Raw genomic sequence first — 22,672 nt, 5'->3', positions numbered from 1 at the left:
GGACGCATTTGAACATTTATACTGAGACTATAGCAACAAGGAGACAATAAAACAAGACAATACAGACAGCATAGAGAGAATAAAGGGCAAGTGTTGTAATTTCTTTCGACTGTGCGAAAACGACCGTGTGCATGTACCTGTGTATTATCTAGCTTTCTGCTCTCCCAACTGAGGTCAGTGCCCGTAAGTGACCTATAGTCATTATAAACATGAATCTTCAACACTACCGTTATTGACTCAATTTTTATTTTTGGCAGACGTACTGCAAACACCGATAACGTGTAGCTACAAAATGTTACATAGTATCACTGAACCCAGTTAGTCGATTATTAGGTAGTTTTCATCCACCCCACTTCTAACAAGTTACCTTTTTAGTTACTGTTTGTCTCATAGTTCATCTTTTGTATAATCCGAGTAAATAACGAAAGGCATATCGGTTACCCCTTTTATCTTGATGGTTGTGAGTGTCTGAGCCGAACTTCTAACAAAACTTGGAATTTTTGGTAAAGATGCCAGGTGCTCTAAGAGTTTTACAAGAAACTGGTTTGATTCCACGCATCTTTCAAAGGTAAAATGGTGGAAAAAATTAGCAAGGTCATCTGGCGAATTTTCCAAGTAATCTATAACATTTTGTATATCTTTGGATGTTTTCAAGTCATCATTCTCAAGTGGTACGTTGAAGAGATTTTCGAGATCTATAGCGATGGATGTGAAATCTTCTCCAGGTTGTGTCACGTCGTCGATGATGTCCACTGGTTCATCCCCGGCCCTATCCGATCTAATGTATGGTTCTATCGTCTTTAGATCATGCACCAAATTTGTATCAAGGTTAGGGGTAAGGTAGAATTCATGGAAAATATCTTTCAGAAGTTCGCTACGTGTCTTGTAATTCTCGAGGTTCAATTTACGAAGAAAATAGCTAAAACTTATGGAGTCATTCTGAAATGTTTGGTGTACCCTTTCGTATACAACCCTGTCGCTTTGTGGTAGTAAGAACTTAGGAATTGCTTGAAGAACTCCTAATATGTTGACAGGAACACCTGAGATTTTCCATATGTGGATTGTCTTCTGAGTACAAGTTTCATTGTTACCTACCGTAGCGACTGAAATGTTAGGTTCATATGCTTTCCGTACATTTGCAAAATTTTGTGTCTTCTTTGCAGATAAGAAGTGGTCGAAGGTGTCAGTGAAGCATCCAAGACAACTGTATGAAGGTTCGGAGTTGGAGATGTTCTCAAAATGCTTCAGGATGTTCAACAGAATTTGCTTGTCTCTGAGGCACATGTTGTCTTGCTTGATTTGGCTGAAAACAGTTGTTATATTTTCTTTGGGAGCCTTGTACTTAATCCTCAAGAGTCCAGTTTTCAGAGGAGGTGACTGATCACCAATCTCGTCAGATTTTATGTGCTTCTTCGCCTGCTCTATGTTGTCAATGGTTTTCTTGTCGGTTTCCTTCTTCTTCAAGTGGTTCAGGAGGTTCAACAACAGTACTGACCGTTTTTTGTAAGCTTTATAATCAAACCGCTTCAACTTGTCGTACGACGAAGGATTTGAGAGATACTTCAGGACAAAACTTTTAATGCTTGAAGGAGTTTGGGGATCTAGAACAGCAACAAGTGCCTCGCCGCTGACTTTTTTAACCTTGAGTACTGTATCTTCTGGCCAATAGATGCCCTGCTTTCTCAGTCGCTGTGTCTGTACCGCATAAGTATTGTCAATATAGTAGAGGGGTACAGGCCTTCTCGTACCAATACCGTCACCAAACGGCATCTTCTTTTTATTAGTGGACGTTGACAGACACTGTGAGAGACAGGTGGATATTTTTGTCCGGTAGATGACATTTTGAGTACGGTTGTCGTAGGTCTTTACAAAGTCGACATCGTCTTTCATCAGGACAAACGCATCTATGAAGTTCTTCAGCTGGCATATCTGCCCGAATTGAAATATATTATCGTACTTTATCAACTCTTTCAGTATCTCCATAAACAGTGGTCGCGGATTGATGGATACTGGTACTTGGAAGTTCTCCAAAATCTTCCCCCAAGGGATATTCGTTGCAGAAATGACTCTTAGTACTTCTTGTATCATTGAGGTCACCCCTTCTTCCTGTAGCGACCTGAAAGAGTCTAGAAGGAGAATTATCTCGTGCCTTGCCGAGGGAATATAAACCCTATTGTCCTTCGTGTATTCCGATAATTTGAAGTGTATCATTAGCGACTTGGATAGCTGAACCAACCTGCTGGACTTCTCAAGGACAAACACGAGCCTTTGCAAGATTGCAAGAAGCACGTCCTCCTTGTCCTCATACGAGTAATAGAGCAGTGAGATGTTGATGAATTTTAAGTGGTTACTTCTAATCACCAGCTCATCCAGCACCGTGTGAAATGCTTCGATGACGTCAGAAGGGTGATGGTGAACGTCGATGTACCTGAGCTCCTCGACAACATCAGCAAAGCTCAAAAGGTCGCTCATCTGCGGATTGTCGTCGTAGAAGAAAGTACCTAAAGGTTTTGGAACCATGTAGGGCTGTAGCATGGAAATATGGAAGTAGAAATTTGAGTCTTTTATCAGCTTATTCTGTTCAATCATTACTAAGATATCCAGGCACATGCTGTAGATATTGGAGTAATCTCGCAATTTTATTTTTATGAAGAAATCATCCACCGATTGCGATTCGGATTTAATGATGCCGGTCACGTGCTTTAGTATCTCATACGCGTCCGACGGCATGTAATTGTAATTCAGATTAAGAAGAAAGCTAGTGTATATGTTTGCAGTCAAAGGAAGAATCTTGTTGGTAAACGCCTTGCTGATGGCGAAGTAGAACCTTGCCTGCCTATCGCAGAAGTCCGTCCGGTTGACACCGACGCTGTCGCTCGTTTTGGAGAACCACAGAGACTTCAACCATCGTTTCCTGAATAGTCCGACGTCCTTGAGAAAGGAGAACCCACTGTTGTCTAGCAGCATGTTGAAGTCTATTGTACCCTGCTTCAGAGCGTTCACGGAAATATCGATTTCGCAATAAAACCGACACGACACAGTGCTGCGAAGTCGCTTCAGTATCCCCAAGAACTGCTTGTTGGGCGACTCGTCCAGGAGGTCCTGTACATTCCCCACGATGTCCATGGTGTCTATTTGGAACGCTTGGAAGCCTTCGAATATGCTGGAAAGAGCCTTGTACTCGTTTGCCTTTGAAGTAAGCCGCATGTTCCTTAGCGCTGTACCCACCGATAGAAGGATGTTGTTCCTGAGAGTGATGGCTGCTGAGAGAGTGTGTTCAATCTCCCCTGGATCCAAGGGCACGTCTTCTTCTTTCTCCTCCTCTTCTTCCTCAGAGCTTGCTGATTCTGAATCCGTTCCGTCCAGTGAGTCGTCATTGGCAAACATCTGCAAGTATATGTATCCAAATTAAAAAGTTTTGCTAAAAATCGTAAAATAATAAAGAATAATATTGTTGAATAAATAATCTTTACTTTGTTACACTTTTTTATTATTTTTTAAAATATTTTTTTTATAGAAGCTATTACCAACCTCTGTAGTGGAGTGGTTACAATAACGCGTTGTAAAACCAAGGGACCTAAATTCAATTTCTTGCAATTTATGTTTCGTTATTTTACTTCACTTTTCTGACACTTCCGTTAGTCGTGACGATGAGGTTGAGTGATGATGAGAGGAAATTGACGAAGGGACAACGCCCTCTCCCATCAAGACGGCTAATTTCTTATATCCGTTTCACCAGTTCATCCTAGTGCTGTTAGGTGAGTTTATATGGGTTGTTAAGGTGGCAGACTTGCGTATCCTCAAGGATGGATATTCTTAACAGGGCTTTACATCGTGGTTCCTTTCAGTACCTTCAAGCGAATGCTGAAATGGTCCTTATCGAAGACCTATCCGTCGTAATTAGTGGGCCACGTGTCGGCTCTCAACTTGGATCATGATCCGATTTACAAGTAGATTTCACATACATTGCAAACGAGGCTTCCCCCGTCACGGTATATATATAAGAGGTGAATTGGAATGCCTATGGCCAATACATCAATAAAGCGATTGATCTGCACGACACAATTCAAGATCAAAATGACATAGATCGGGTGATACACAGGCTAACAACCAATATCGGGTCTCTCCAATGGCACAGTGGTAGCGTCGTGGCCTTGTAATCAAGGGGTCCCGGGTTCGATACCCGGTGGAGGCACATAGTGGTTCGGCAGATCCCACTTTAAACTGTAGGTCTAGTCCCGATTAGCCTTACTGTTCATAAAGTAGACTTAAAACACCAAATCAACCAACTAACTAACTGCCAATATCACATCCGCCCAAAGAATGGCAACCAGACAAGCTACAATTGATCCTAATATTGCATTGCTCCTGAAAAGGAAGAGATCAGCAAGAGAGAAATATCAAACTACACGTTCACATCATTACCATCGACGGGGGCAACAGCTCCAATCCAATATCTCATCCGCACAATTACTGGAAGATAGGAAGAAATATTTCAAGAAACTAACCCCAATACTTCGGACTTCTGTAAAATGATGAGAAGAACACGAATAAAAACTCAAGTCATGCACACACTCAGAGGATTATCCCTTGATCCACTGATGCAGGCAGAAGAATTTGGCTGAAGAACAAATAAATATGAAGAAAAATAATAGGAAGAACAAATAAATATGAAGGTGAAAATGAAGAACAAATGATTGTGAAGAAAGAAAATATTAAGAACAAATGCATATGAAGAAAAAAAGATTATGAAGAACAAATGTTGAAGAAGTCAAAAAATATCTGGAAGACTTTCTTGCAGAACCACATCCAGAAAATATGCAGGACATCTTTACACCTAGACAAGTAGCCACTGCTTAATGTGGATGCCAACGAACAAAGCATCTGCCATTGGTAATATTATTCCAGCAACCCTGAAACACAGTATCAGACAAAAAGGTTATATTAATAAGGAACTAATACTACCCCCAGCAATGGAAGATTGCAATACTGCCCAATTTCAAAGGGAGTAAAATATCATCTCTTCCCTATCAACTGCAGGCCGATAATTGTTCCCAGTCATCTAGGGAAGACATTCGAAAGAATCCTTCATACACGATCACAGAAGCAAACAATGGAGAGAAACATATTACCTGATTTTCAGCATGGCTTTCGGCCGCAAATTACTTCAATCATTTCAGTGACAGATATGTTCGCGGTGAACTTTAATCGAAAGCTTTTTAGCACACCTAAGTCTCCTTGATTTAATTATTCTACGTATTAATATCCGCACATGAATACAAATTATAGAGTTCTAAATTATGTAACCTTCTCCATTCACCTGTCTCATCATCTCTTTTACGTTGAAATATTTTTCTAAGGATATTATTTTCAAATACTTTTAATGTAATGGGCTAAGTTTCATATCAATACAATACTACAGGCAAAATTACTGTTTTGTGTATTTTTACTTTTAGTTTCTCAGATATTACAAGAGAAGATGAAAGTTCCATGCATAAAACATTGTATCTTATGTCTAGAGTTAAGAAAATATTAAAGTAATTGTAAAGTGCAGGTGAAAAACCGTGATAAGTCAATATTATCGATTTGCTGCTGTTGATGACAGTAAATAGTTTCGTCAGTATAGTTTTGTCTGATGTAATTGTACAGAAGAAAAACTTTGATAAATGTGAAAGTTCAAAAATGGTACACGGCCGAAAACTAGTGGATCTTGAAACCAAGGTTGTTAAAGGTTCAGGAATTTTAATTAAGTTCAGTTCCGGTCCAGGAGGGAAAATCAGCAAGAGTAAATGGATTCTGGACCGTAAAGAACCTATTTATCTGCAAAGAATTTTAATTCGGTCCAGGAACATTTTTCCGAATCAGTTAGAATAGGGTCCAAGTTTCGCATTGAAGTGAACCAATACGCAAGTTGGACCGAATTTAAATTGTGCGAGAAAAAAAGGTTTCGGTCCTGTTACTGAACCTAAAAGAATGTATGGGTTCCTTGGATATATAACAATTCCAGGGTTGTTTAAAATGCAAGAATTTTAAATAAAGTCTATTCCGCCCGGGAGAAAAAATCCGCAAGTGTAAATGGGTTTTGGAACCTAAAGAACCTTTTTATGTTTAAAATACGTATTTCAATTCGTTCCAGGAATCTTTTTTCCGGATCAATTTAAATACGGTTCACGAACAATTTTTAAACCTTATTTTCCGGATCAATTTAAATACGGTTCAGGAAATTTTCTTTCAATGAATCAATAAGCAACTTGGAACGAATTTAAATTGAGCGAGGAAAAAAAAAACTCGAGTGCTGTTGCGGTACACAAAATAACCCATTAGAATCCATGGGTTCCTGGACCTAAAAAGCCCTCTTTAAAACTTTGAATGTATTATTTTGTAATAGCAGGAAAATGTGACTTATCTGATTTCACTCCTGAGCTTTTCAATTGTAACTGACATATTTCTCAAAATAAGCAACAGTGACTAGTTTTTTTTATTCCGAACACTGGCGTTTACGTACTAACATTAATACTGGCTTATTTGAAGCAATACGTGCAACTCACCTGGCACATGAGCAGAATAGTAATGGCGATAATTATCGCAGTCATTTTCCGGTGATGATTTCGACCCTCTTCGCGGGAGTACTGATCACATTCCGAGTCATCATGCTTCGAATACCAGCGTGCTCAGTTAACGGGAATTAACTGAAACCGCTGCATGAGTAATGTGGATTTCACGAGATGAATCTTGTTAATAGTCAGAAAAGGAATTGTATTTTGTTTGTGAACTGTGCGAATTTCTACATTTCACGCATTCACAATATAATTTCTTTAGGCCTATATTTTTTTTTTCTTTAGAGTAATGCAGTTTCAATTGTACTGGCCGAGAGGGAGAGGGGGGATAGAAAGTAATTATTTAAACAATAGAGAAAAGAAATATCGCTGTCTTTTTTCAACGACCGTGTAACGTGCACCTATAGAATGGTGTAAATTAAGTAGTAAATTTTTATACGATGAATTGACCGGAGAACGCTATTATGTGTGGGAATATACAGGATGTTCGAAAAGTTCGACATCAGATTTGTAAATTGACTGTGAAAGGTGAAGGTTCCGCGGTAGCCCACTTCCCACCATGATTGAGGACTGTGCCATGCCGTGGCCACAGATTGTGTTCAGCATTTCCTTTACAACCTGCCATTCCGTTTACAGACCAGACTGAGGTTACGTTGAACAAATACTCTCATTTGGCCTATGGTAAGGAACTTATCGGATATCCTGTAGTGACTTTAATAGTATGACTAGATACTATAGGGCAGCGGTTCTCATTGTACTCTTTAGTCATCCCACCATACTATTTCTGCGAATAGTGAATTTTTTTTTTTTTTTTTGGCTGTCTGATTCGTGGAGCATTTTTGATATGTTGGAGGTGTGTATCTGCAATAGAGAAAAATGGCATTCGGGCTGTATGTGGAAAGATGGTAAACAAATAAACATTAGAATCCTACATTTATTATTTTATTTATTGTGTGTTCCTATGTTTACAATCTTTATGATTAGTTACAAGATTAAAATGTGAAACACATGTATGCTAAGAAGTATATAAAAACTTTAATTTTCTATATTTTTTCCAGAGTTCTTGAAAAAAGTAAAGAACATAAATAGGTTTGTAAACAAGCTGTCAAGCACAATTTTGGTGTTTTAATTGTAGATCATCCGAGTTTCTAGTGAGAAGGATGTGCCTGCATAGCCTGACACAGTTTCTTGATGACTGGTTGTGCACTTGAAACTTTCAAGCGGTGATTCGGCTTTAAATTTTAGTCTATTTCGGTACTTGTTTTTTTTTAGGTACACCATGGATGACAACCCACTCTCCTAGCTGATCGCGTACCCATTCAAGTGTTTCATGTACCCGTGGGGGTACGCGTACCACAGTTTGAGACCCACTGCTCTAGGGGATAAAACAGGGACACTTCAGTATATACTTTGCTTCAGCACACCATTCTTGACTACATTGTTGCAGGGTTCTGGCCAAAAACAACAATCAATAAGCAAATCGTAACAAAACTCTTATCTTTCAATATTTTCAATGCAGCAGCCGTAAAACCGAATATAGCGGATACAAGGAGTGACCTTAGAATCGTTGACACTATGAAGTAAAAATGTTAATTACTAAAATAAAATCAATAAAGCAACAAACGGTTTAGAAATGTAATGAACGAATTTTAAGTTATGTTGGAGATTGTAAAGTATAGCTTAGTTGGATTGGATTGTTGCATTCTTGCACGATTTGAAATGCAACGGAAGAATTCTACAATATCGATCTTTCACCTAAAAAGCACGTTGACCGTACAATTTGTGATGTTAATCAGGTAAAGACAATGATCAAAGTCAAATGAGGACTAAAAGTGGTCTACGTTGTAAGTGCCAAAAGCGAAAGTGTTGGTAAATCGCATCGTTCTGCACATCAGCCCGTAATAACGTGCACACTAGACCTTTTTACACGCCCTTTGAACTACTTAGAGGGCTACCAGCCACATTTCACGTTTACCACATTACAAAGCATGGCACATTTCACTGTTTAACGTGGAAAACGGTGTTTAAATTATTGTGGCACTTACATCGTTTACCAACTTTAGTCTTCAAATTACTCAGAAAAGAGTGTTCGATTTTTTGATTGATTGATTTGGTATTTTAAGTCCACTTTATGCACAGTACGGATAATCGTGACTGGACCTACAGTTTAAAGTGGGATCCGAACCACCATGTGCCTCTACCGGGTATCGATCCCGGGACCCCTTGATTGCAAGGCGACGATGCAAGTGTGTTCGAAAATTTGCTTTTTATAAGTTACTGAGTTACAGTTACTCATTTTAGCAAGTAACTCAATTATAGTTATCGATACCTGATAAGTAACTGCTACTTGTACATCTACAGTTATGCTTTGTGCTGGAAAGTTCTCTGCAAATAAATATGATCTTTGATTCTAATAAAATATCAACATAAATACATGCGTGTTAATTATGTTTCTGTCACATTATATACGTCTCCATATATTTATATTATTACAATAAAGGAATGAAGGAACAAGGAATCTGCTTTGCTTGAATGATTTTAATTCGAAAAAGCTTTCCCTTTCTGGCCACCGTTCTTTGCATATGAAGGTTGTTGTGGTTGAGTATTACCTATATTACGTATAATCATATAGCTACGAAGAAGAAGAAGAAATGTGTTCAATATTCTGTTGTTGATCAGATTGAGTTAGTTTTAGATTCCTCAGGCGCCATGTTGTACAAATGTTGAAAGTTAATAAAGCTATTTAGTGTTTTACGCACAGAATGTATTTCATTTTGTCTATCCATGCTTTCACGGGTACCTAAGCATTCTACACTGCTTTTCACGGTCGAGTCGTCCGTTGTGCGGCTAGCGCACCGGGCAGTGAGAGCGCGTCTGCCGGCAAACTGGATGCAACATCCGCGTATGTAATGAAATAAGCTCGTACAATGAAATTGATAGTTACAATTATACCGAGGACGTACCTTTTTACAAGATGTGTTCTCCTCCTGCATCCACACATTTACGGCATATTTTTAGGAAATTTTCACTAACACGTACAGTTACTCTCCTGATATTGCTTCTTTTTCTCCTGATATTTTCATTCAATTCTTCTTGTGTATGGTTTCAGGTTTATAAGCTTGGTAGCTTGACAAGCAGACGTTATGAAAATCTTTGTTTCATGTGTGAGGCACCGGAGGGATTTTGGAGGAGTATGTTCGAATCGGGCTCCAACGTCGTCTAGTTTCTCCTCGGTAAGCACACGTTGTTTTAGCCTTCCCCTCTTAACCCTCGAGTACTCGCGTGGCATCCCGTAACACGGATACTCGCGCGGGTGACAGTTGTCACCCATAAGGTATTTTATTTATTTCGAAAAGACTAATTATAGTATGGTGAATTTGTTTTGTTTTGTTATATTTACAATCTATTCTAGGGACACTTAAAATATTTTTTGAATTATTTTTGTATGAAACAGGTGTTGTAAAGAAAAAAATACCAAATCGTTCTTTAACAAAATTTTGCATGGAAAAAATATCTTAAACTTTAGGCTACCGTAACTTTTTTTTAATGCAGGGTAACATTGTAAAACTCCTTGCTCATCTGAAAGACTGCTTTATTGAGAATCCATAAACATATATATTAACATAATTTGGCCTTTATTAAAGGGCAAAATAAATCGCTAAAGCGTACCCTGCATTCTACATATAGAAAGAGTATAGTCACAACAATGTTTGTTACTCGTAATAATTTTTTATGCATATTGTAGGTTGAAAATTTCAATGACAAAGAATTGATGAATGATCACTCCAGATATGACGTCCAAATTTTTCACAATGTTTTCTGGTTGTTTTGTCTCTCGCCCTCCCACACAGATAGCAGCGACCTCTACTGTTACCTTGTTGTCTGCGCTCAGGCTGAGGAGTTTCTTCGATTACAAGAAGGGCCTTTCCTCTTCTCTTCAGATGTGCAGGGATGAAATGAAGCTGGATGAGACTCTCAATCAGAGGTTTTATGAGTTCGAACGCCAAACTCTTCAGGAATTCTCCTCTTGCAGGTGGTTTAGCTGCAGCTTTGTTGAACTTGTAAATGATTGAGGCGTTGACCACAAGTTTTGCCCCACAAGTTCTAGGACTTCTCTGATAGGCGCAAGCCGATCAATTTCTCTTCGCTGCTGACGATCTCCGATGTCATCAAAACGAAGACATCGCATGAGGAAATGAAATCTATTCTAACTAACAAGATAACAGACTTCCACACCAGTCCCTGCAGAGTTGTCCCACATTGCTTAGTTTTTTCCTTTTACTGCCAAAACAGCCAATTAGTAGCAAAATGACTATGAAAGCACGAATTTCAACAACAGTCGTGTGTTTGGCGTCCCGCTCTCGGCTAAAATGCTCCTTTATATGGTGAATATAAATGTTGGTTGATGTAACTATAGTTCCAATAAGGTTAAAAAGTACAAAGCAATCATGTGCACTGCGTGCTTCCCTACCCTGTCAAGTTGGTCCTGGGAGCCGCAAAATAATGTTGTCAGCTATGGTTCGTACATTTCTGGGCTGAGAGGATAGTTCTTTCACTTCATTACATTCTTAAACTGGTCTCTTAAAATGTATAAATTTGCAAATGGGATGTCCTCTTCATCACTGGATTCTTCTTCCGCATTTGGTGGCAGGTCATTTTCGGCATTTTTCACTTGGTCCGTTTGTGGCTCATCTGCTTCTTGTGTCAAAGAGATCGTCCTGGACATCTAAATGGTCATCTCCACCAACGTCACTATCATTCTCCACAACATCATCCTCATCGGAACTTTCACCAAGCAAAACGTCCAAAATAAGAGAGTTATTACAGAGTCGTGGACGCTTTGGTGCATTCATAACGCCGTTAATCGCGCGGGGGACAAGTGTCACCCAACTGACTTTCAAGCGCAATAACACGGGCCACTCCTCACTACAACATACAAACTCACGCTAGTCAGGTAGCTGGAAATGTAGGCGGAAGGTACTGAAGCCCCTATCACTCCCTTCCATCACACTCCTTGGCGGTAACAAAAACAAATGGGCTGGGTGACAATGGTCACCCGCGCGAGTACTGGAGGGTTAACAAGAACATACCGTCTCATACCCTTAGGTATGTGGGATCTTTTGGGAATGTAGCTCACTAATCATCATTCATCCTTGATGGTAAAGCACTCTCTACTCGTGGTGAGCTTGATGGTAAGGCGCTAGAGGTACTAAATTTACACACTTGAATGGCAACACATGACACTTGAGTTTCACACCCCTAAAGATTGGATCAGCATGGGTAATGTAAGGATATACCTGTCTCTGTACTGCAACTGAAGATCTGCCGTGAGAGGTTATGCCTGTGACTGTACGTAGAGTCTGACTTGCGACTAGCGTTAACACGCTCTCCCTAGAACCTCCTCCTCTCTCTCTATTCAATCGTAACTTGCTCCTCAATAACTGAATTAGAACTGACCCCGAACTCTCTGCTCCCCAGACCTTTATTCCAATTCAATTTAATAAACAAATGCACAGTCAGGCCTGTAGCCTCTTCCTGGATTTCGTCTGTTTACAGCTGATGACCAGGAAGAGCTTCAGTGCTGTCTGACATTGCATTCCTGTGATGTTTCTGAATATTTCCTGATTGGAAAACGATGGTTGAATGACTGGAAGTTGGAGTTCGTTCTCCATAATAATTAAAAGATACTACGGATCGTTACGATGTCCCTCTCCGGAAAAGAATTCCCTTTTGAATTCGTCTTTATGTCTGATTCAATCTTATAGGGATACCATTTATTATAAAAATAAAAAAACGAAAACAAAAATAAAATGCCGAAAACAAGAAAATAATAAAGTAAAAACCATGAACCTATCCAAAGTGAATATCCTATAAACCCACTGACCCACAAGAACATATAACACAATGAATTATTTCTGCTGAATAAGTGAGTGGATCAGCGTGAAATAACATAACGCATGCATTTGTTGATGTAGAGACCTGACGTCACATGCGTCCGCCGTCAAAACACACTCATTTAATACGTCACGTCAGAGCGTGACCAGCCTCTTGCGACACAAGACGTATTTGTCTACACGAGACAGTCATTGCACCGTTTGAAATTAAGAGACTCGAAATTACATAATAAATTTGCGTTAACATTAAATTATAGATACTAATAGCCTTCCTTCACCGTAAATAATGTGGAGCACTGAATAAGAAATAAATCGAAGCACTTGTATAAATACATAATTCGTTGCACCTGTGTTGCTAGTAATTTTTGGTTACTAGGGTCAACACGTATGCCGAATATTGCGAACTGAGTTTATCCTACATAAATATAATCGTAGCATGTATCACTATAGTTTTCCTGTATTATTATTATCGATGGATCACCGTCTTTATTTTTATATTAACAATATATACTTACTTATTCAACTCTGTCCTTTGATATGAAATATGTACACACTCATATATAACATATGAATTAATAATTCACGTAAAAATAATATTTAAGCATCGCAATTGTTACACCTTTTGTCCATGCATATCAATGTTGTCTTTTTTCTTCTATGAAAATTGTTCGTTGATAATTCCATAAACATGCATTGAACACACGCTGAGAGTGAAAAGTCCAACATCTTTGACCTCGATGTCGTTCACCTAAAGTACGATGAACAAATGAATCGTAACATTGTCCATTTAGGATAATCATCCTTTATTCCAGACACGATGTTCAGCTCAGATTGACTATACTTCGTGGAATTTTACTGTACCTGAGAGTACAGTACCACTACGTTCTGCCACACTGTACTTGTGTGGAATGTACTGATGAAAGTCGGACAACCCAGATTGTACATTTCCTTCTGTCTGTCACTGAATGAACATCTTCCCTGTAGAGTTCTGCTGTCTGCGTTTCTCGTACTTGCACTTTGGGAAGGGATAATTTGGGGAAGTTCAAACTTAAGGGTACAAAAGTGATTTCTTCTGGCAATGAGAATTGTTCTGCACTGGAATATTGACGAATACATTTTTGCTGCTGAGTGTATCATGTAACGACCAATGGAATGTGTGGTCGTATGTGTCCTCGGAATGGGAGAACTATGTTCCTGGAGGAATAATCACTATGTGTACTGCTTGTTTTTTTTAGACGAACTTCGTGGGGTGGACCAATGATTTTACCCCTTTGATGAAAAACTAGAACATTTGGTGTGAAAACTTCTTGTACTGCTAACACTTCGTTGGGCGATTCTTCTTTTGAGGCTTTGTGAAGAAGAATAGACGTACGTTCGTAGAGTTGTACATGACATGGAAGTGTGTCAAGTAATATGTATATTAGGAGTGTAGCATGACACTTTAATGGAGGAATCATGTAGTTTACCCTCTGGAACATGTCGTTGTTTGTAAAACGTTTTACTGCTGGACTTGTAGATTATATTGAAGATTTTGTTCGAGACGTAGCACGACAATTTTTGAGAGGCTGTGTAGATTCTCTGGAACGTGGCACGTCGTGGTGTACTTTACGAATTGCCTTAACAAGGGGGGGGGGGGGGTTCTTGATCCCTTGTAGAGTAAAGCTGGAACATGTCTCAGCAGTCTGGCTCCCAAGCTGGCGAATGCTGTCAGGATGCTGGACGCGCTGCTAGTGGTTCCCGGTTCGACATTTTCCTTTCGGGTTTGGGAATGCCGAATTGTTTCCCTTGCGGCTGACACTGGCTGTTCTCTGGCCGACAGCTGATAAATTTCGAATTTGAGACAGGTTTAAGGTAAAGGTAATGTTAGGGTAGATTTAAGATAGGGTAATTTTTCCGGGAAAGGATTATTTTGATCCAATCTTTTTGGTACAACACTCAAGAATAATATTTTGCCACTCATGATTTAAAAATGCCATTATCAATTGAAATATACTTAAACTAGTAATAAACTCTTATATTATACCCATTAAAATAAATATGACAAACGCTAATTCCTAGTGGAAAAATATAAAAAGAAATATGATGAGAATAGCCTCGTGAAAGCTACCACGGTTATTCCAGAATCTAGAAAGAAAATAGGATAGTGCCTATAAAGCAATCGGAATTTTAATTTATTTTTGTCCCCGTAAAGTACCAATGATATATGTCGTGATTCGATTAATTGAGTTTAATTTATTATTGCTTGTTATGAGTTACTATTTGAGGTGTGAGTTACTATTTGACAACGTTCTAACAATCTGGCAACCTGCTACAGTCTAAAGAATTTAGCCGTCATCATTTCTGCTTACGGTAATTTTCCTGCTTCAAGTCTATGTCTCCCGCGACCAGGGTTTTGCTGGCTGGCTACCTGATCGTCATAACGGGAGAGGTTCGGAGGGGAAATTCTTACGTTAGCAAAATTCTTCGTCCGGTCGTAGATTCGAGCGCGCAAGATATGTAAAGCCGTGTAACTGAACTCTGGCCGCTGCTGTGTTTCTCGGATGCCGTTGAACTGTACCCTTTGCGTCAATAATGTATTGCATGCATCTACATCAATGCCTAAGTCCTTAACATGCTTCTGCGTTTAACTGTACAATGACAATGAGGAAATAGATTCGTTTGCGTATGTACGCCCAGTTTGTTTATCGATTACTTCTAAAATACATGATTTGCTGTGAAATACTGGTAGCTAGTAACTTTGCTTGAATGTATTGCTTCTTCTTCTTTACTTTTGATGAAAAAACCAGTCTTGTGCATTTAAAATGAAAATACCATATTACTATAAGGACATATGAAAACGTATTTAAAGCTAAACGAGTAATAATGTTATTTTTCGCCTTGCGCTTATTTTCCCTACTGGTTACATTTACTTGAAGAAGCCTGTTTAAACTTTGCTGTGTAAAAAAATCTTATTTTTGTCTCTTATGTTACTCATAGTGTGCAAGTGGTCGTTGAAAATGTACTTAAATACAAAATTACACGGGAAACGATGCTTATTTAAAGTCGACCATCCCAAAAATAAAATAATTAATCTATAAATATGCGATAATTGCCTTATATTATGCTGACATCACTAAAAATGAAGAATCTATCATTCTCTCTATCCATTCTAACATATGCTTAGCATATTATTGTAGCAAAGCTTAAAACTAAAACCGTTGTGGTTTAACCATTATCATTCTGCGATGGCAGAATGGATTTCCAGGATTATCGGTAGCTATCCAATATCCGAAGGAAAATACTTGTTAGTGGAGCGCAATAAAATCTTGACGTCGACGTCTACATATTCATATAATATAAATATTCTCATTAACTGGCGCTTAAAATAAACTTTGCTAATATAATCATATACCTTCTTCTGAAGTATAACTAAAATGTTAGTGATGTAACTACTAAGCTAGTATAAATTATACCGCTTAAACAAAATATTATCGCATATTAAGAAATTTGAATAAATTAATAGAGACGAATGCCTTAAAAAAAAACTTACTTTGTGCACACTTGAGTCGTGTAGGACCTATTTAACATTAATAAATGCCGTAACTTGGAGCAAAAATTGCAATATTTATATTTTAAGATTTAAAACAATCTACATTTTAAAGTTTTTAACGTTCGAAGCTACAACGTGCTAAGGATAAATATTCAACTGTCAAACAAAACATTGTTTCGGACAGAGAAAAAAAATATATAAATATATACTAACAAAAAAAAATCTCGTTAATATGTGAGAAACGTCCACGCCGTGTGATGCTCTCATAATTCTCTTCTAGTTATTCAAAATAAGTTGGCTGTGCCTAACTTTGCTTAAAGCATATAAGTATATGTATATATGTGTACGGATTCATTCTCGTCACAACTGCTTACCTGTGTACGGACATCTCACGTCACTGCAGCCTATTTATACATCTATTACTTCTCAACTAGAATTTTTAATTAATCGGGCGGTTTATACCCTAAATCACGGTACGCCACTCTAACTATATACGCTTGGCGTAATAGCGGACATAATTGTACAGCGTGTCGAGGAATATAATTAGCGTTTCGTTTCTTTACATATTAACATGAATTGAAAATTTTTAGGCAATGTATTCGTAAGTTAAGGTAACATAAGGCAAGTGACTATCTCGTATAAACTTGACTATCTCCTTAATCTAAGCTCCCTTCATGAGGTGCTAGGAGACTTCAGTCATTAAGAATATAAATGAGTGGTCCTCGGGGCCTTATACGTTCCCAAAACTATATATGTATAAAAATGTAATATCCTCGTTGCAATAATCTTAGCAGTTATAGTTCAAGCATTCTAAATCATTTACAAGTTACGGTCAGTTTTATACAAAATTTAAATTAAACTTTTAAGGAATTTCAATTAATAATAATAACAAAAACAAAACATTGACGCAAACAAGCATACTCTCTGCCATGACTCGTTAAACTGCACCATAGTGCCACTGAGTCAGAGTCAACATACTCTAATTTATTTTCCTCGTTCATAATATAACTTCAATATTCACTTTTAATCCACGTTTTTAATTAATATGTTAAGGGTAAGATTAATCACAATCTGAGCAAAATGCACAGGAACGTTAGATATATTAAAAAAAAATGTTTAAAATTACTGTAGCTTACTGCATTATTTTAACCCTCATAAACAACGCTGTGATAATTTTCGTATCCAAGATCATGATTTTAAAAAATCCTACCTTTTACGTTCTAAAACCACTATAAATGCAAAAAACCATCGAATCTAAATGCCTTTTCTTCTAAAAATTCTGGGAATGGTAAAATTTTTCCCAGGGTGGGAATTCTGTCGTGGCCAGGGTACAGGATTCGCGAACGAACCACAGCGCTACCAGGAGCGGATTGATAGGGAAACGTCCACGAACGTCCCTGGGCCGACCGCATTTTTGGCAAAATGTGGCTGCCTAAAACCCGACATCGAACCTTCCGCCACGCGGAATGACGGACGCTCCTGATACCAAATCGCCAGCCCTACGCGGATAACCGCGACGGAGCTAGGGCGCAGGTTCCTCCGCATCTTTACATTTTGCTTGAAGTCGATAGGTTTCATCTGATTCATCCTCGAGTTAGAACTCGACATCTATCATTGTTTACTGCACTATTTTTCCCCGCTGGTACTTAATACTTAATATAAATCCGCGAGCAACTTTCCAGATTCCGTGCTTCAAAATGCATACTTTTGATGGTAAAAGAAAACTGATAAAACCTTGATTCTGATAATTCTTAGGTGTGGTTTCACTTTTCATGCCCTAAAATTGAAATTTTCATAAGTGAAATCCTGCGTCTATCACCACGTAATCACCAATTTTCATCTCATTTCCGCAAAAATGGATGAAAGCCCTAAGCACCTCCATCCACGTCTCATGCTTAGGGGTGGGATTGATTTAAACTGCTTAACAATTAACTGCAATTCCACTACGTAACGAGCTATTTTCTCATCGCATTTCCGAAAAAAAAATGCATGAGAAGCCCCAGCAAATCCACCACGTAACGAAAGTTGGGGTGGGGTTGAATTTTTAAACTGGCTAACAAACTCTTTTCTCATCGCATTTCCGAAAAAATGCATGAGAAGCCCCAGCAAATCCACCACGTCTCATACCCTTAGGTATGTGGGATCTTTTGGGAATGTAGCTCACTAATCATCATTCATCCTTGATGGTAAAGCACTCTCTACTCGTGGTGAGCTTGATGGTAAGGCGCTAGAGGTACTAAATTTACACACTTGAATGGCAACACATGACACTTGAGTTTCACACCCCTAAAGATTGGATCAGCATGGGTAATGTAAGGATATACCTGTCTCTGTACTGCAACTGAAGATCTGCCGTGAGAGGTTATGCCTGTGACTGTACGTAGAGTCTGACTTGCGACTAGCGTTAACACGCTCTCCCTAGAACCTCCTCCTCTCTCTCTATTCAATCGTAACTTGCTCCTCAATAACTGAATTAGAACTGACCCCGAACTCTCTGCTCCCCAGACCTTTATTCCAATTCAATTTAATAAACAAATGCACAGTCAGGCCTGTAGCCTCTTCCTGGATTTCGTCTGTTTACAGCTGATGACCAGGAAGAGCTTCAGTGCTGTCTGACATTGCATTCCTGTGATGTTTCTGAATATTTCCTGATTGGAAAACGATGGTTGAATGACTGGAAGTTGGAGTTCGTTCTCCATAATAATTAAAAGATACTACGGATCGTTACGATACCTCGTTTCCCTAAATTTGTTCACAAGTTTTCGAACGGTGTGTGTCGCCCCTGTCAACACATGCCTTTTAAGCACTAAACTATTCAGTCTATGTTATAAAAATCTTTGTTGTTAAGAATTAGTGTTGAATCTTTTCTCTAAAGATTGTTAGATTTCTTGCCATAAAAATGTTATTGTTAATGTTACAATAGGTAATGAATTGTTTAACTTAAATATAAAAAAAATGCTGAAACTATGGAAATATAAAACAACTATGTAGTAACCATGGTAAATTGTAAACAAAATTATGATATAAAAGAGCTAGACTTCTGTAAGCCTAGGGGACATTCCCCTGGTTGCCGAAAGGCTGATGGTTCAAGGGACGTTGGGTAATATCTTGCTTCAATCTTCGGATTGGCTGGTGTACTTGTGCTCCATTTGGCACATATTCCACAAACCCAACTCTGATTAAGGCGTTCTTCTGCATCATCAAAAAGACCAGGGTTATAAACTTCGGTACAACTAATAGGTTCAGGCCTACAAGTTGTATCGGGTGAATTGTCTGTTTGAAAAGTGTTTGTATATCATCGGAAGTTTAAATAAATCTTGGAGTAAAAGATCTGGATGATCTTTCATTTCAAACCTACGTAGGTGATAATTAAAAGTAAATCCTGCACCACAGACCTCGCCAGGGCTTGGTCCTACTAACCCTAAGAAGCCTTTGAAAAGTCCGATAAAAGGGTTGTAACCAGACGAACATAAAGCCCTAAAGGCAGAAGGTGCGTGTCAGGTGTCTCTGTATGGAACAGGAACATCTAGGAATTCTGCCGCAAAACGGCTTCTAATTTTCCTACAAGAATTCGTAATGACAGAAGAGTCGTACATAAAAAATATTGTTTTAAATTGTACATATAGCGTGGCAATATTAGACTGCAGAAAGCACCAATAATGCGCAAACTGAAGCTAAACAAACTTAAGCACTTGTTAACATCTTAGCACTTCACAAACACATGCAAACTTGAAACAAGCTATCTGGATACTGAAGCACATCAAAGAAAGATGTAAATAAGCCTGTTTGGAATGTTTTTAGGCCGATTTTGGCACTTTTCTTTTTTTCTTCTTTTTTTCTTAGAGATTTAGGTTAATTTAACCCCCTTCTCGAGAGTGCCAAAATTAGCAGTAGTGTAATTGGCTATAATACTGGGACGAGAAAGTATGAACCCCCCTCAGGCAGATTTGGCTACACTTAAAACTAGCTCAACATGCTCATATGAGCTTTTCGCTCAAGTGTGGCACCCTGTCTAATCCAAGATTTTTGTAAAAATGCCCTCGGGAATTTCCCGTGAAAGTATGACCCCCCTCAGATTGATTTGCCTACACTTATAAAAAGCACTTCTGTGAGATTGTTGTCCATAAATTTGTTAAAAATATGCCCCTCTTGATATTTTTTTGGATACACTTAAAACTAAGCCAAAAAGTCACCCACACCCACCCACACCCAACCACACCCACCCTTATTTACTTCCGGTCCACTTCCGGTTTAAGTTCAATTGGGCACCAGGCTAAACTTGCATATCTAGTACTAAAACAATGTAATATGCAGAAATCTTCTAGAATTGCTCTGTGACTCTCTCATTTCTTACATCATAAACATATGATTTTTCACCTATGAGAATAACACTACATATGGTGTCATCAGGGAGTGTATCATGGAATTCACACATAATTTTAATGTTTGTCATGTCATTAACCACAACTTGTTTCCTTTTTGAAGTGTTGATGACAAACATGGGTCTCTGTGCTTTGAATTCATCTGGTGTGTAATACATGTCAGTATTGCCAGTAGTGACCCTTTTGTATGCTGTAAATGCTTCATATAATTTAAGAAAATCATCCTTGGACATGTTTAAATTATAATTTTCTCTAGGGAATACCTCATTTCTGCCATTTTTAAGATAAATGTTCTTGATGTTGCAGTTATCAAATTTACTTGAATTTTTTTCCTGATTATTGTGTCTTCCAGTCTGAAACAGTACCACCACAAAATCTGGCATGTCATATTGTATACTGGAGAATGAGTTTGTAGCATCAAATTCATAATAGGCACCAGTGGCAGGCTTCTGTACACATTGATATGTATAAAATTGTAAAGGCACCTGTGGATTTTTTAGGATATCAGCTTTGTATTTAAGAGCATAACTGGCTTCTTATTCAACAACTGGCATTCTTAGCTCCATAGTCTGAATAAGGCACTTGCCCTCATCAGGTAGGGTATTAGGCAGAGCTTCCCCGGTAGAGTTTAATGTACTGTACCTCATCAAAGCATTATTATCATTGGCAGCTCTTCTAAATGTAATTCTTAAACCACCCTTCCACATAATATCTTTGTAATCTGAGAAGAATCCTGGCAACAGGCACATGGGGAACAGCACTGTGTGGTTCTTGGATAATATTTTATCACCAGCCTCAAATCCACCTATTTTGTAGTAAGAAGCCTCGGTCTTGGATAATTTTAGTGTGGCCAAAGCTGTAGAGGTAATGCCGGGGTAATCCACACTGTTTATAACAACACCATGTTTTCTGATCTCAATTTCAGAGAACAGATGTCGCACAAATTTATCCACCAATCTTATATTTGAATTTGCCGGATAATCTGTACCATCGAGCTTTACAACATCAAATTTGATGTATAGATCTGCTCTGTGAGGGTGTATAAAGCCATCCCCTACATTAAGATCAACCTCAATCTCTGTGTTGGGTTGATTTAAATTTGCAAATGTCATCCTGTTTGGGGGGAATGATTGTAGCTCATAACTCTCAATTTTTTTTCCATTTTTTTGTATGTATTTTTATTTAAATATTAATTTCTATGATAGCAGTTGTTGTGGCTCCAGCAAAATCAACTAATTCTTCTTTTTCATTAGTAACCATCAACTCAATATAATCTATTCTATTATGGCATACAGGAAAATATAATGTTGGTGATGGAGTGTAGATGATGGGCTCCATAAATTCAGAATTAGATTTAAATGTTGCAATGATGCCAGTTTGTTTGTGAGTGCCTATGCCATTTGATTTGGTGATCATACCCTCAGCCACATTACAGTGAATATTCAGAGTCTCTATGGCTAAGAATTTAGGTATATTAATAGCAGTGTGTTTGATGGCTGGTTCAAGTTTTGTGTTGTTCTCAAAGCCTAACAGCTCTCCTATAGTACCCAGATCCACTGTTTCTGTAGCAGATACAATCTCTACTCTGTGAGTGACAGAATTTTGAGTTAACACTATACCTCTGGGTAACTGAGCATTTAGAGTAGATAGATTATACTGCCCTGGAGTGATGACAATTTTTTGTTCACCAACTGTGATTGTGTTGTTATGGTGTGTAATATTGGGGATCAAGTACATGCCATAAAATGCTCTGAGAGCTATTGTTTTGGGATACACTATATCATCATGTAATCTAAGTTTCAATATTGAATTTTGGCTGGTGAGATGGAATACCCCCATGATGTTTTAAATACCACAAGGCTTTTTGAAAATTTTCAATTGATGGTTTATTTATTTGAGACAGATATCTAAGAACAGATAAACACAGATGTCCACAATTAACATCTTTGAAATTTTGAACACAGGCATTATTGTAATAAAGATTAGCTGATTTTAGATATTTTACTAAATTTTCAGGTGGAATACCTCCAAATGAATCAAACACAAATGCCTCATTTTTTAAATATTTAAGATAACAAATCCAGTGAGTGCCCTGATTTTTGTACTTATCCAAATTAACTATGCCACACTCTTTGTTGAGTGGTTGCTCTGGCAAAGAATCAGACATGTACACACCTCTAAAATTTTTGATGCCCAGTGGCTTGATTAAAGCTTCAATATCTTGGTTTGTAAGCGGCTCTTGTTTTTTTTAAACTTATTCATGGCTCTCTTAACACCTTTGCCTTGTTTCTCCATGGCCAGGTTATGGCG

The 22,672-nt window shown here is 38.2% G+C and overlaps 2 protein-coding genes across 2 annotated transcripts in view; both read right to left on the bottom strand.

Moving 5' to 3' along the window:
* Positions 1-22,672, bottom strand: part of LOC146002207 (endoglucanase E-4-like) — a 240,248-nt gene that overhangs the window by 120,428 nt on the left and 97,148 nt on the right. The window lies entirely within an intron of this gene.
* LOC146001953 (uncharacterized) lies at positions 102-6,719 on the bottom strand. The gene is made up of 2 exons (XM_083139670.1): positions 6,549-6,719; positions 102-3,387 (listed from the first exon to the last, which is right to left on the bottom strand). Exons 1-2 carry the CDS (start codon positions 6,591-6,593, stop codon positions 388-390), a joined length of 3,045 nt encoding a protein of 1,014 aa, XP_082995796.1. The 5' UTR covers positions 6,594-6,719; the 3' UTR covers positions 102-387.

The sequence above is a fragment of the Lepisma saccharinum genome, chromosome 18, assembly GCF_977018435.1.
Source record: "Lepisma saccharinum chromosome 18, izLepSacc3.1, whole genome shotgun sequence".
NCBI classification, from domain to species: domain Eukaryota; kingdom Metazoa; phylum Arthropoda; class Insecta; order Zygentoma; family Lepismatidae; genus Lepisma; species Lepisma saccharinum.
The sequence above is the reverse complement of the archived record's forward strand: the minus strand, read 5'-3'. Positions and strand labels throughout refer to the sequence as shown.